Source organism: Ovis aries, chromosome 6 (assembly GCF_016772045.2).
Source record: "Ovis aries strain OAR_USU_Benz2616 breed Rambouillet chromosome 6, ARS-UI_Ramb_v3.0, whole genome shotgun sequence".
Lineage (NCBI taxonomy): Eukaryota > Metazoa > Chordata > Mammalia > Artiodactyla > Bovidae > Ovis > Ovis aries.
Window position 1 is genome coordinate 118,128,517 of NC_056059.1, and position 12,556 is coordinate 118,141,072.

The window sequence follows — 12,556 nt, forward strand, 5'->3', positions numbered from 1 at the left end:
TCCGGGAGCGGAGGCAGCCTGGGGCCCTGGACAAGGGTGTGCAGGCTGGGCTCTCGGAAGAGGCTTTGGGACGTCCAGGGCAAGAGCAGGGTCGGGGTACCAAGGCAGGTGAGTCATTGGTCCTGGGAAGCTGGCCAAGCAAAGACCGCACACGGTTGTGGAGGGAGCCCCGGTGGGAAGGGCCAGTGGCCCCGGGCTCCAGCCAGGTCCAGCAGGACTCAGGTCCCTGTGCCAGAGACAGGAAGGAGTGCCTCGAGGTGGGGACCCCTCGGGGGGGGCAGCCTGGGGTGGGGGCCCAGAGCCTGGCCACCCTTTCCGTGCCGCATGGAGGGCGTAGCCACTGAGATCTCAGGTGAACAGCCGAGGACCGGTTACCTAAGGACTCAGCGGTCGTCTCTCCAGAGGTGTCTGCCAGGATGTGCACGTTCGGGGTCGTGGTCCCTGCAGCTGCTGCGTCAGGAAGGCTCCGGGGTCGGAGGCCTCTGCTGCTGCAGGGCCGACTTCCCCTCCAGGGCTCTGTAGCCCCAACCGGGTGCTGGCTGGAGGGCAGGGCCGCACCACGGTGGGTGCGGGAGGGCAGCAGGCCTGGGCACTCGCTTCGGCAGTTCCCTGGTGATGTGAGTTTGATTCTCTTTTAGGGCAGCTGGTGGAATTTTTAAAAAAAGTTGAATCGAAAGGTCCGCTCTCGTGCGACACCGTCCTGAAGATTTTCTACCAGACGTGCAGGGCGGTGCAGCACCTGCACAGACAGAAGCCGCCCATCATCCACAGGGACCTCAAGGTGGGGCCCCGCCCGCCGAAGCCGCCCCGCCCCGCCCCGCCCCGCCCCACCCCACCGCGCCCCGCCCCGCCCCACCGCGCCCCGCCCCCGTCATCCCCAGGGACCTCAAAGGTGGGGCCCCGCCCTTGTGCCCCGCTGCCTGGCAGCCCCCCTGCGCCCAGGCTCTCCCCTGCTGGCCCCAGCTGGGTGCTGCCACCTGCGGGCGAGGGTGTGGGCGGTCGCGGGCACGGACCCCTGCGTGGGGCCGGGAGGAGGCGGCGCCCCTGGGCTGCTCTGGGCAGGCGTGCTGCCCGCCTGCTGCTGGGCGCCGGGCGGGAGCACTTCCCGCGGGGCTGCCGCGTGCCCAGATGCCCAGGGGAGGCTGCCCTTCTCCTCATACTGCCGGCGGGGGAGGGGCTTGGTGGTCACGGTTGTGTCTCCTGGTGTAACGTGTGTGTTTGCTGCGTCTGTCCGGTCAGCGTCCTCACTCTGCAGCTACCTGGGTGTCTCCTGCCTCTGCTGTTGCGTGGTGGTCGGTTTTTGCACATTCTCGGAGCAGTGGTTTCTCAGTGGCACGTGCTACAGCTGTTCTCCGTGGTCTGTGGCTTCACTCTAACAGCGATCCGGCGTCCGCGGAGCCAGGGCCCGACTCTCACCGCGGCTCAGGGTGGCGGCAGGCCCCTCTGCCCTCCGCCGCCTGACTTGCTGAAAGCAGGCCCCAGATGCCGCTTCCTGCTAGGAGCCTCCCTTTGCTCCCTGCACGTCGGCCTGTGGCCAGCTCTCCCGTTCCCTCTGGGGGCATTGAGCCTTGGGAACAGCACCGCCCTCGGGAAGCAGCGGGCTCCTCTCTGGCTCAGGAAGGTGGAACGCTTGGAGGGTGACAGCTTGGCTGGGGCGGACTGCTCAGCGCCTGTGTGCCGGGTCCACGGCTGCTGGCACCGTGTGGGGCCCCCTCACGAGCTCCCTGTGGTCTGTCCACGGGGGCCTTGGAGTGGTGCTCCGTGGAGTGGCAGGAAGGGCCCCGGAACCCCGGACGTGAGTGCCGGGCCCAGTGCGTGTCCCTGGCGTCACAGCTGCGCGTCCCCTTCAGTGTGGGTTTCCTGGTGTCCCGCCAGGCATCATGCGAGTGGAGCCTCACAGCCTGTATGCTCGGCGTCATGATTTCAGCCTCTTGCATCTTGGGAGTCCTTGATGAGCAGGGCCTGGGTGCTGGGCCTGGCCCTCCGCGCCCCCCTCGCCGCACCGTGGTGGCCCCTGTCCCAGGACACCCTCACCCCTGGGTACCGGAGGCTGTCTCCGCGGTGGCCCCGGTGCCTGCGCGTGGCCGGCCCCTGGTGGTGTGTGTGTGTTCGGCTGGCCTCTCCTCCTGGTGTGGGGTTTGTCTGCCTCACCCTGCCCTTGGGACCCGGTGTCCTGGGGGACAGCCCTGTGTCAGCGCTGGCAGGGCAGACTGCACTCCTGTGGCTGCTCTCTCACTCCCTCGGGCGTCCCTTCTGTTTGGCGTGAGTTGTCTTGGCTCCTCGTGAGGGGTCTTCAGCGCCCGACCTTGCTGCTCCCCGGCCTCTGTACCAGAGCGTGTCCCCTGGACCATGTGGCTCTTGTCAGCTCTTGGTGTCTGGAGCCGTGCAGGCACCCTGGTTCCCAGCGCCTCCTAGTTACATTCATACTGCTCTGGGGTCTGTTAACGTGCAGCGCGTTATGCCTGAAAGACAGTGTTCATCCTTTCAGTTAAAAATACTTGATTGCTGAAAATGCTGAGTGTCGTTGGAGCCCTTCAGCGGGTCTCATAGCAACGTCAAAGGCCACTGATCACAGATGCGATAGCATACACTAATGACGAAACACCTGAAGGGTTCTCAAACGGGACACGGGGACAGACACAAAGTGAGCAGATGCTGCTGGGAAAAGGTGCCTGCAGACTCAGGGACATGGGGCTGGCACAGACCTGTCTGTGTGAGGAGCACAGGGAAGCAAGGCTGGCCTGTGTTCAGCTCAGGGTGTCGGCATCTGCTTGGAGTTGCCGTGACCCCCCCTCCGAGAGAGGGGCTGACAGGCTGGAGACGTCCTGGCCGCTGGGTGGGTAAGGGTGCCCCCGACCTGGGTCGTGGAGTGCTGGTCTCCTGACTCTTCCCAGACGGTGGAGCAGAGCCCCCGTGGCGAGTGTGGGCTGGCGGGGGGCCCGGCTCCCAAGCTGCGGGCAGGTCTGTGCCCTCCTGTTGAGAGGAGAGTCCAGGTCCCTGTTTGATGAGGATTTAAGGTCTCATTTGTTCACAGTTTCTGAATAAGAGGTCTTCTCTGTATCTTTTGTTGGGTTTCTTCCAGTTATTAATGTGTTTGGTGACTTTTAAATGGTATGTTAATTTTTTTCATCTTTCACGTTTCCTAAGGGTTCTTACTGTATACAGTCTACATTACTAAGGTTATCTTTGATTTGTGGTGGATTTTAATTTGTTTGTTTATTTGAATGTCCCATGTCAAGGTACACACACCAATTTTGGTCAGAAAGGAGTGTCCCCTTTGCCCAGAAGACCCTCCGGCTGGTCTGCCCTTCGGGCCCCTGCCTGCCCGGCTCCCTGCTGTCCACAGCGCAGCCTGCAGCCCGGCCTCACAGACCGTCTCCTGAAACTTTGCAGGTTGAAAACTTGCTGCTTAGTAACCAGGGGACCATCAAGCTGTGCGACTTTGGCAGTGCCACGACCATCTCGCACTACCCAGACTACAGCTGGAGCGCCCAGCGCCGGGCCCTGGTGGAGGAGGAGGTGAGTGTGGCAGCCGGGACCCCGCCGCCGCCCGTGCTGCCCCGGCTGGCTCTTCCCTTGCCTGTGCTTTGATGTAGCACAGCATGCACCGTAAGAGTTCCCACTGTGGCCGTCTTTAGCACGTGGTGCAGTGGCCCTACATGCGCCACGTCGCAGCGCAGCCGTCACCTCCGCTCCTCTGCAGGACTTTAGCCATCCCAAACGTGGCGCTTTAAAGCACCGTGTAAAAACCTGCCTTCAGGGTGGTTCAGCACTAACCGCAGGAGCCCCTCGGGAGACTGGTGGGCGAGTTCAAGCCCGTGTGAACAGCAGGTGCCGCTGAGTGGGCACAGACACCGCCGGGCGGGGCGGCCGTCTGTGCACTCACACTGCGCTCCTGTGCTGGGTGCACGAGCGCGCAGACGCGGCCCCGGAGCCCGCCCCGGCAGAGAGCGCGGCGCAAGACGAGCAGGCAGGGCCGCCGCGGGCAGCGCGCGCTCCCTCGAGCGCGCTCCCTGGGGAGCATGTGCGTCTCAGGTGTGCGGACGCGTCCTCTGCTGCAGGTGGGCAGTGAGCCCGGGGACTGGTCTGCAGTGCACCCTGGGGCTCCAGGTCCTGGCGCCTGGAGCGCCTCCTGAAGCCTTGCGACCCCCGCCTGCCACGCACCCTCCTCCGCTCTCAGTGGTTCCCGGGGACTCCTGGGCACGGCTGTCGTGGTTGCCGATCCTTCGCGTCCATGGTGCTGGTCCCGTGTGCTCAGCACGCTCCGGGGCCCCCGTGCAGAGCCTCGTGTGACCACCCCGGCCAGGCTACCTGACCGGTGCCAGGTCCTGCGGCCCGGGATTGCCACACAGCTGTGACGGGCCTGTGCTATTTCCTCTGACACGTTCCCCTCTCCAGATCACCAGGAACACGACCCCCATGTACAGGACGCCGGAAATTGTGGACTTGTACTCAAACTTCCCGATCGGCGAGAAGCAAGACATCTGGGTGAGGCAGCGGCCTGTGTGCCTGGGCAGCCCGACTGGCCCCGGGGCCCTGGGTGAGGCTGCGGCTGCCCAGCCCTCGGCTCCCCTCCTCTTCCTCAGCTCTCCCTTTCCTCTGGTGGTTCTTTCTCCTCTTCTGCGGCCCTTGTGACGCTGTTGGTAGACAGGCACTGACGGCGCGGTGCTGAGGGGCGGAGGCCGGTGTTGCCCAGGCCTGGCCCGAGACAGGGCATTCCTGCATGCCTGGACCTGAGCTCATCTGGTCCGAGCCCCTCTGTGGCCAGCGCTGGGCCTTCCGGATGGCCTTGCAGCTGTGCACCGCCCTGACGATGCTGGAGCTGTGACTGTGCCCGAGCCCTTACAGGGTCTCAGGCGGAGGTCAGGCCCATCCTCTGGGACACGTCCCATCGGTGTGGGGCTGTCCCTGTGTACGCCGAGTGTGGGGTCTGACTGAGCGGGTGTCTGCTGGTCCCTTGGTTCAGCATGAGGGCTTGGAGCTCAGGGAGCACTGCTCCTGCCTATCCGAGGTGCCCTGATGCCTCCCTGGTGCCCTGAGAGCAGGACTCGGGGGCCCTGAACCCCTGCCTCAGGGTTCCCGTCCAGGCCTATCAGGCCCGTGACCGGCGGCACCGAGTGTAGACTGGTGGACACGCTTGAGCTGGTCGACTCCCAAGTGGACACGTTCAGCCTGTCCCAGCCCAAGGGCCGCGTGCATGAGCTGGAAGGCGGGGCTTGGCCTGGCCTGGGCCCTGCTTGTGCCTCACTCCCCTCACTGTGCTGGACAGTCTGAGTTCCTGTCCTCCTGCGGCAGGTGCCGTGGTGGAGGCATGGAGGGGACACTGATGTTTGAGTGCAGGGCCGGCAGCCCCTGACTCGTCCCTGGCGCTCAGCTCGAGCCCAGAGGAGGCCCTGCCACTCGTCCTCTGCACTGCCGCTTGGCAGGTAGATCCCTCTCTGGGGTAGGAGCTTGGTGTCTCAAGAGGACCTCATCAGAGAACGGAGGGTTGGGCTTTGTTGGCTGCGCTGACCTGGCCGGTCTCTGCGCCCCATGAGTGTGGACCCTGGCCAGCGGGCGAGGCAGGGCCGGGCAGAGCCGGCAGGGCGGGACAGGGCGGGCAGGGCGGGACAGGGTGGGCAGAACCGGCAGGGCGGGCAGAGCCCGGCGCCTCTCTGTCTCCGCAGGCTCTCGGCTGCATTCTGTACCTGCTCTGCTTCGGGCAGCACCCGTTTGAGGATGGGGCGAAGCTTCGCATCGTCAACGGGAAGTACGCAATCCCTGCTGATGACACGCGCTACTCTGTGTTCCATGGCCTGATCCGTAAGTCCCAGCGCAGCGCCCCCCACCTGAGCACGTGTCCCGAGTGCCCGCTTCTGCTGGCCTTGTTCTTCACATTGTCCTTCCCCACTTGCTTTTACAACCAGTAGTGTAAGCAAGACACGGGCCTCCAGGGCACAGTGCCCTGCAGAGCGGGGGTGCTGCTTGCCCGGGGCCCCAGCCTGGCCGCCTGTAGGATGACCTCTGCCTCTCCTGTAGGTGCGACGCTCAAGGTCAACCCGGAGGAGCGGCTGTCCATCACGGAGCTGGTCAACCAGCTCCAGGAGATCGCGGCCGCCCGCAACGTGAACCCCAAGTCACCCATCACCGAGGTGGGCCTCTGCGTGCCGCTCGCGATGACGCTGTCTGTGTTGCTTTAGAGCCAGGGGGTCCAGCTCCACTTGGCTCTCGTGGAGGGAGGAGACCCCGGGGTTGCCTGAGGGCCAGTGTGCTGCCCTGTGGGGCTCCTGGAGCTGGGAGACAGAGCCCGGGGCTGGGCTCTGAGGTCCAGAGAGGCCAGCGGCGAGGAGGAGAGGGCTGCTGAGTCAGGTTGGCCTGGGCTGCCCCGTGGTCTTTCCGGAGAACCTGGGCCCCCGGGTGGGCCAAGTCTCAGGTGGCGTTTGGGCCCAAGGCCCAGGGGCAGCCGGCCTGGGTGTGTCCCCGAGGACGGCTCCACAAGGAGGGTGGAAGCGCCCGAGGAAGGACACAGGCCTCTTCTGCTGGGGCTCACGAGCACATGCTGCTCTCAGTGCGTCTAGAACCAGGGACCGAGGGCCAGACAGCAGCCCAAGCCTGCGCCCTCTGCCCGGGGCCTCGTGGGAGGGAAGTCAGCCGGTCCTTGGGGCAGCGTGGGCGCACCGGCCCCGGCGCACTCTGAGACCAGGAAAGCACCGGGCAGGAGGCTGGGCCGACTGATACACAGGAGCCCGCGGGGAAGGGGTCAGGAGAGCCAGAGGCTCCGTGTGCCGCAGCCTGGGCCTGGCGCCTCTGAGCACGCTCCCTGCAGCCTCTGAGGCGTGGGGCCTGCAGCCCTGCCAGGAGGCGCCCCGCGTCGTCGGGAAGCTGGTGAAACAACGAAACAGAGGTTCTGGTTCTGAGTAAATGACACAGCCGAGCCGAGACACACGTGCCTGACGTTTTGCGGGTGTTGCCTTTAAGACTCCTTGGAGCATTCCGCTTATCACTGACCACTCTCAGTGCGGCACGTACCATAGAGGCCGTGACGCGGTGTTTCTTGAGTCTAGTGTGACATGTTAACCCGAAAGTAAGAATGCTCTTTGAAACTCCACGAGAGACTTCAAAGCAAGCGCCGCGTAGCTTGTAGAGAGTGGACACGGAGCTGCAGTTGCTCTGGCTGGGTGAGCGTGAGGCCGGCCCTCGAGTGGGTTCGTCTGGGCCCGTCGCGGGGTGCCTCGGGTCTCAGGGCAGTTGTGGTGTTGCGACGGCAGCTGGTGCGGCCTTGGGCTCAGCCCACCGTGCTCTGTGGCTGCGCTTCATGGTGGTCATCCTGCCCGAGCCTCCGTGGGTCCTGTTCTGTGTCCTGTCGACGGCAGGGCCTGCAGCCTCGGTGGCTGGGGTGGGTTCACGGCTGCTGCCTGTGCTGTGAACAGAGCCGTGTGCCTGGGTGGCCCCACAGATCAGCCCTGGGGTCCAGGACGCGTCGAGACCCTGGGAGGGGGGGTGGTCCTTGGTGGTTCTGTAGCGAGCCAGGTGGAGGAGGGTGTACTCGGCGGGCGACGTGTCCCGAGCACCTGGCCTGACCTGAGTTTGCACCTTCCCAGCTCCTGGAGCAGAATGGAGGCTATGGGCACGCGGCCCCTCCCGGTTCCACGGGCAGCAGTGAGTATCCCCGGGACCCCAGTTCACGGTTCCTGAGCTGCCCCAAGACTCAGCAGGGCTGCCCCTCAGTGAGGTCAGGACTGGAGAGGGGGCCAGAGGCCGGGCGCCTGCTGTCCCCCCAAACCCCCGCCGTCGGGCAACCTGGGCCCTCTGAGCCCCAGCCTTGCCCGAGGGGCTCTAGGGGGCCTGCCTGTGGGCTGCCTCAGCCTCGGGCCCCGGGGGACTGGGCGGCCGCACAGGTCTCCAGTACGCGTGGCCCCTGCCCGGTCAGATGCAGGTGTCCCTTCAGGCTAGCCCGCGGTGATGCTGCAGGTAGCCTGGAGGCGGTGTGTGAGGGAGCAGAGCGGCTGTGAGGGGGCCGCAGGGGCAGCGTCTGCTCACCATGAGGCGGGCTCGGGTGGGGAGGTGGGTCTGGCAGGGGGCAGGGGCCAGTGGACTTGGCTCATGGCTCGGACGTGTTTGCTGAGAGGGTTGCACTTGATTTGCTAGTTAGCCTGGGGGTTCTGGGGGCTGGCGCAGCCAGCCCTGAGTGCAGCTGGCCCAGAAGCTTCCAGACACACCTCTGCCCTGTTTCTCCAGGGCCACCCCAGGGTCCTGTTGTAGCCCATCGCCTCCAGGGCTGATGCCGGCAGCTGGCCGCCCGTGTCTGGCTCCTTGTCCACCAGAGTAGCTCTGGCTTAGCTGCCTCCCTGGGGCGTAGTGCGGGGCCCCCTCTAGGTGCCCGGAAAGACGCCCCATGTGCGTACAGGGTGCGGGGCAGAGCGCTGGCATGGGTGCCACACACGTGCTGCCACCGGATCCAGAGGCCACAGGCGCCCCGCACGGGAGCGCGTGGACCCTCCTTGCTGTCCTCCGCCCGACTTCTGCATTCACGGCCGGGGTGCAGCCGTGCCCTGGACCCTGGTCTTGGGGCCTTCGTGGGCCGCTGCTCCGGCCTTGTCCGCACAGCCGCTAGGGGCCTGTTGCCCTGCAGACCAGCAGAGCGGGGGCCGCTGAGGCCTTCCTGTGCCACACACAGCCTTGCCCCTGCCTCCTCCCCTCCTCTCCCCTTCCCACGCACCGGCAGCCTCCGTCTGTGGGCATGTTCGTACCCTGTGTACCAGCCTGCTCACCCCCCCGGGCTCTAGCACGTGTTTGTCAGAGGCAGGGTCCATTTTGGTGCCCAGCAGGCGCTGGGAGTGAGTTGGGTGAACGTCTGGGACGTGGGAACAGCCTCACGCGCCAGAGGCTCTAGTCTGCTGATGCACCCAGGTCCTGCTCTGGGCTCCCTTCTACCCAGTTCGTTCCTGTGCCAGGCGTGGGGTGTAGGCAGCCAGGTGGGGGATACCTGGTCCCAGTGGAGGGACGCACGGGCCGCTGCGGTGCCTGGAGTCCTGCAGTCTCTCTCTGCTTGCAGGCCTGGTGGTCGCTGAGTGCGAGCAGCCCTACGGCGGGCTCCTGGACATTCTGCGTGGGGGCACCGAGCGCCTCTTCACCAACATCAAGGGCACCTCCTCCAAAGTCATCCAGTCCGTTGCCAAGTGAGTCGAGGGTGCAGACACGTGGGTTCTCTGCTGTGCGATTTTTGGAGCCTTGGGTGTGGACCTGCGTCCAGATGTGCAGAACCCGCACTTACGGCCGGGTGAGCGCGTGTGCGCAGTGTGAGCTACCCCCTACGCGAGCTCAGGCGTCGCCGCTTTCCTGCCCTCACGCTGGAGGGTGTTTGCGGGAGACTGTACACCCTGGCTCTGGGCCGCGTCTCTCCTGAGGGTGGCCCTGTCCACGGAGATGGCAGCCACGCACACAGCCTGCTGGTGCCGTCCTCCAAGAGGTCTTGGCTTTGACCAGGGAGCCCCGGAGAGTCGGGTTCCGCCTGGCGTGTGCCCGCCTCGTGGGGCGGGGGCGGCCTGTGCTCCGCGCCGCTGGGTAGTGCCGCCCCTGCACGGCCGCGGAGGCCTCGGGCTTGTCTTCTCTGCGCTGTGGTCATTGTACGTTCACAGCTGTTGGGGACGCGGGCAGGGGCTCACGTGCTTGTGAGTGAGTGTGCGTGCACACGTGTGGGTCCTGTGCGGGGACTTGGTGGCGCCCCAGTGCTTTGCCTCTGACGTGACTGTAGGGATGAGAGGAGCTTGGTGTCTGCCCAGTGCGGGCTCTGGCCGGGCAGGGTGCCTGCTCACGCCTGTGCCATGTGGCCCTTTGTGGTGCCTGGGCTGCACCTCATCTCCAGCAGGAGGGTCAGAGGCACCTCTTTGTCTGGTACCTGGCTCCCCAGAGTCCTGTCCCAGGGCAGGTGTGAAGACCTGAGGCCCGGGTGGGGCGTGGGCGTGTGGAGGGCCCTGCTCGGGGCCTCCCTGTCAGCCGTCGTCGGTGCTGCTGCGGCCCGGCAAGGGCTGACCTTGTGTGTGGCGGCTGCCCTCCCGCCTGCAGCCCTCCCGCCTGCAGGCCTCCCTGCACGTCCGCCGCCGAGATGCCCACGGCCGCACTCACGTCCTCCTGTCTCCCTCCCAGTGGGGTTTGTCATGGGGTTTCGGGTGGACCCGGCGGGAACAGCAGGCCGACAGCAGCGAGCAGACTTGAGAGGAGCCACTCGGCCTTGCGGAGGAGAGAGGAACCGCGTTCCCACGCGGCTGAGGTGCGCGCCCGCAGGCCAGCCTTGCGGGCAGCCTCTCTGCTCACCAGGGCCAAGCAGGTAGCCGCCTCCTGCCCAGGGTGCCCCGGGGCTTGTGAAGCTCTTGAAGGTACTGGCGTGAGCACACTTGCCCAGGGGCTCTGTGCTGAGGCCTGGCACAGTGATGGCCCTGGACTGTGGCCTGTTCCCGCACTCCCCACCACAGGGCTAGGACAGGGTGGACGGGACCTCAGGTCCTCCCTGAAAGCAGGGAGGCCACTCCCCACACAGGCCGATACCGGATGTGGGGACCCAGCTTAGGACGCTGGCTTGGGGAGGGGCATCCCTGTGGCCACCGGCTCGCAAGTGTGTGGGGAGTACACCCTGGGCCTTGACCCCCAGGCTAGCGGATGATCCCCAGGGATCGACCCCCAGGCGAGCGATGGTCCCCAGGGAACGGCCTTTGCTCTGTGGGTCAGACGAGCACGGCGGCCATGATTCTTGAGCTTGCCAGGGGCTTCCTGCAGGTCTGGCACAGGGTCCAGTCAGGGCCCTCAGGGCCACTCAGCCCCAGGGCTGCAGGCGGGACCCTTTCTCGGGGTGTGCGGGCCCGCCCTGTGGCCTCTGGCTCGCAATCCCGACCCTGAGCTCCTATGCGCCCGTGGCCTCTCGTCAGTCGCTCAGCGCTTTCAGGCGCAGGCCCCAGACGTGCACGTGTCCCGGATCCCACACGTCAGGCCCTCACGGCTGCCTCCACCAGGCGCCCTGGCCTCTCACGGGCAGCGGGGCGAGTGGCCGGGCTGCGCCAGCTGCCCCAGCAGTGAGCGTGCTGTGTGGAGCCGCAGGCTCTGGCCTGCGGCGCAGCCCTCCGGCTGCGTGTCCGCGTGGACTGCTGCTCCGGCCTGTGCTCTGCTTCATGACGGGTGTCCGTCTCTCCCGCTGACGTGGTGCCACACGCTGTAGACGGTGCGTGTAGTGAGCGTGGCCGGCGCTCTCCCCCGCCCGCTGCCGGCGTCGCTCGGGCGCAGGTTTGCCCATGCGCCCTCTGTGCCCTCCGTCTTCTGCCCTGGAGGCCTTTCCTGCCCGGGCTGTCAGTAGCGCGGGCCTGCCTGGCTGTCCCTGGTCGGGGCTCCACGCGCTCACTGCCGTGGGCCTGGGTTCTGTCCCTGGTCAGGGAACCAGACCCCTCAGGCCGCACGGTGCAGCCAGGGGGAGAAAGGAAGGCAGGCTGTAGGCGTCTCGGGATACCGGAGGTGGAGCCTCGGTGGTTCCGTTGCATGCTTGGGTTTCTGACACACCCAGACCTTCCTCTGGGGACTTTGCGCACCCCCTGCGCACCCCCCGCTCGGGAGGCGGGCCCGCCCTCTCCCTACCTGAGGGAGTCAGCGGCCCTCGCTGGGCTCTGCTGCACATGCCCGGCGGCCTCTGAGGGTGTGGCGCGTCCCCCCCCCCCGCGGCCCGTTTCAGGACAGCTGGTCTGCAGGGGCTGCCTCTTCTGGTGGCCGCACGCGTGGGCAGAGGTCGCGGGCAGAGGTCGCAGGTGGGAGGCAGCGAGAGGGACCGCCCCATCCAGACCAGACCTGAGGAGGGGGCCCCGCCCCCGCCGGTGAGGAAGACGGGAGCAGCAGACTGCAGTGGGGGCGCCGGCCGCCTGTGAGTTTGGGGGTTTACGTTCAGAGGTCATGGCGCTGCTCGGTGCATTTTCAAGTTCTTTACTTTAAAGATGAAAATCCTGGCATTGTTGCCACAGACTTTGATCCCAAAATTCACATGTAAGTTATCAAAATTTCCAGCAATGTTTTTAAAATTAAGAACAGAGACAGACCTCATTTTATGTCAATTTTTTTTAAGCATTTGTTGTTAGATGTGTTTAGACTTACCCATGACATGTACTTAGGGAGGGGTGCTATAAACCATGAGTGGTGAGTCCAAAGAAAATAACAGATTAATGAGTTTATGTTGATGAGATCATGGGTATGTGTCGAAAAAGAAAAAATGGGATCTCATCTAATAACAACAAGATACAGTAGGTCTGATCTGTTAACAGATCTGATTGTGAAAAGCTGTTTCCGAGGAAAAGCTGATAAAATACGCAGAGGTGTTTTTATAACACCAGAGTAAGAAAAGTATCTTAAATGTGACCAAAAGCACATAAGGGTTGGGGAAGCGGTTAATAGATTTAACTGAATTAAAAATTCTCTGTTAGTTGGAAAAGCACATTTCTTTAACAGGAGAATGTGCCAGTGGGTTGGGAGTAAATACGTTCAGACTGTGTGAATCACAGCTAGTATGCATAGGATTATAATGGGCTTCCCAGGAAGCGCAGTCGGT

At 64.9% G+C, this 12,556-nt stretch overlaps 1 protein-coding gene across 5 annotated transcripts in view; it reads left to right on the forward strand.

Annotated features, from left to right (window-relative positions):
- The window catches only part of GAK (cyclin G associated kinase), a 48,759-nt gene that overhangs the window by 14,262 nt on the left and 21,941 nt on the right, over window positions 1-12,556 (forward strand). For all 5 annotated transcript variants that reach the window (XM_042251770.1, XM_042251771.1, XM_027971351.2 and 2 more), the window contains 7 exons: window positions 639-781; window positions 3,394-3,519; window positions 4,399-4,488; window positions 5,667-5,802; window positions 6,019-6,131; window positions 7,581-7,638; window positions 9,035-9,158. In XM_042251770.1, the coding sequence (XP_042107704.1) occupies window positions 639-781; window positions 3,394-3,519; window positions 4,399-4,488; window positions 5,667-5,802; window positions 6,019-6,131; window positions 7,581-7,638; window positions 9,035-9,158 (790 nt within the window). The remainder of the gene's footprint in view (window positions 1-638; window positions 782-3,393; window positions 3,520-4,398; window positions 4,489-5,666; window positions 5,803-6,018; window positions 6,132-7,580; window positions 7,639-9,034; window positions 9,159-12,556) is intronic.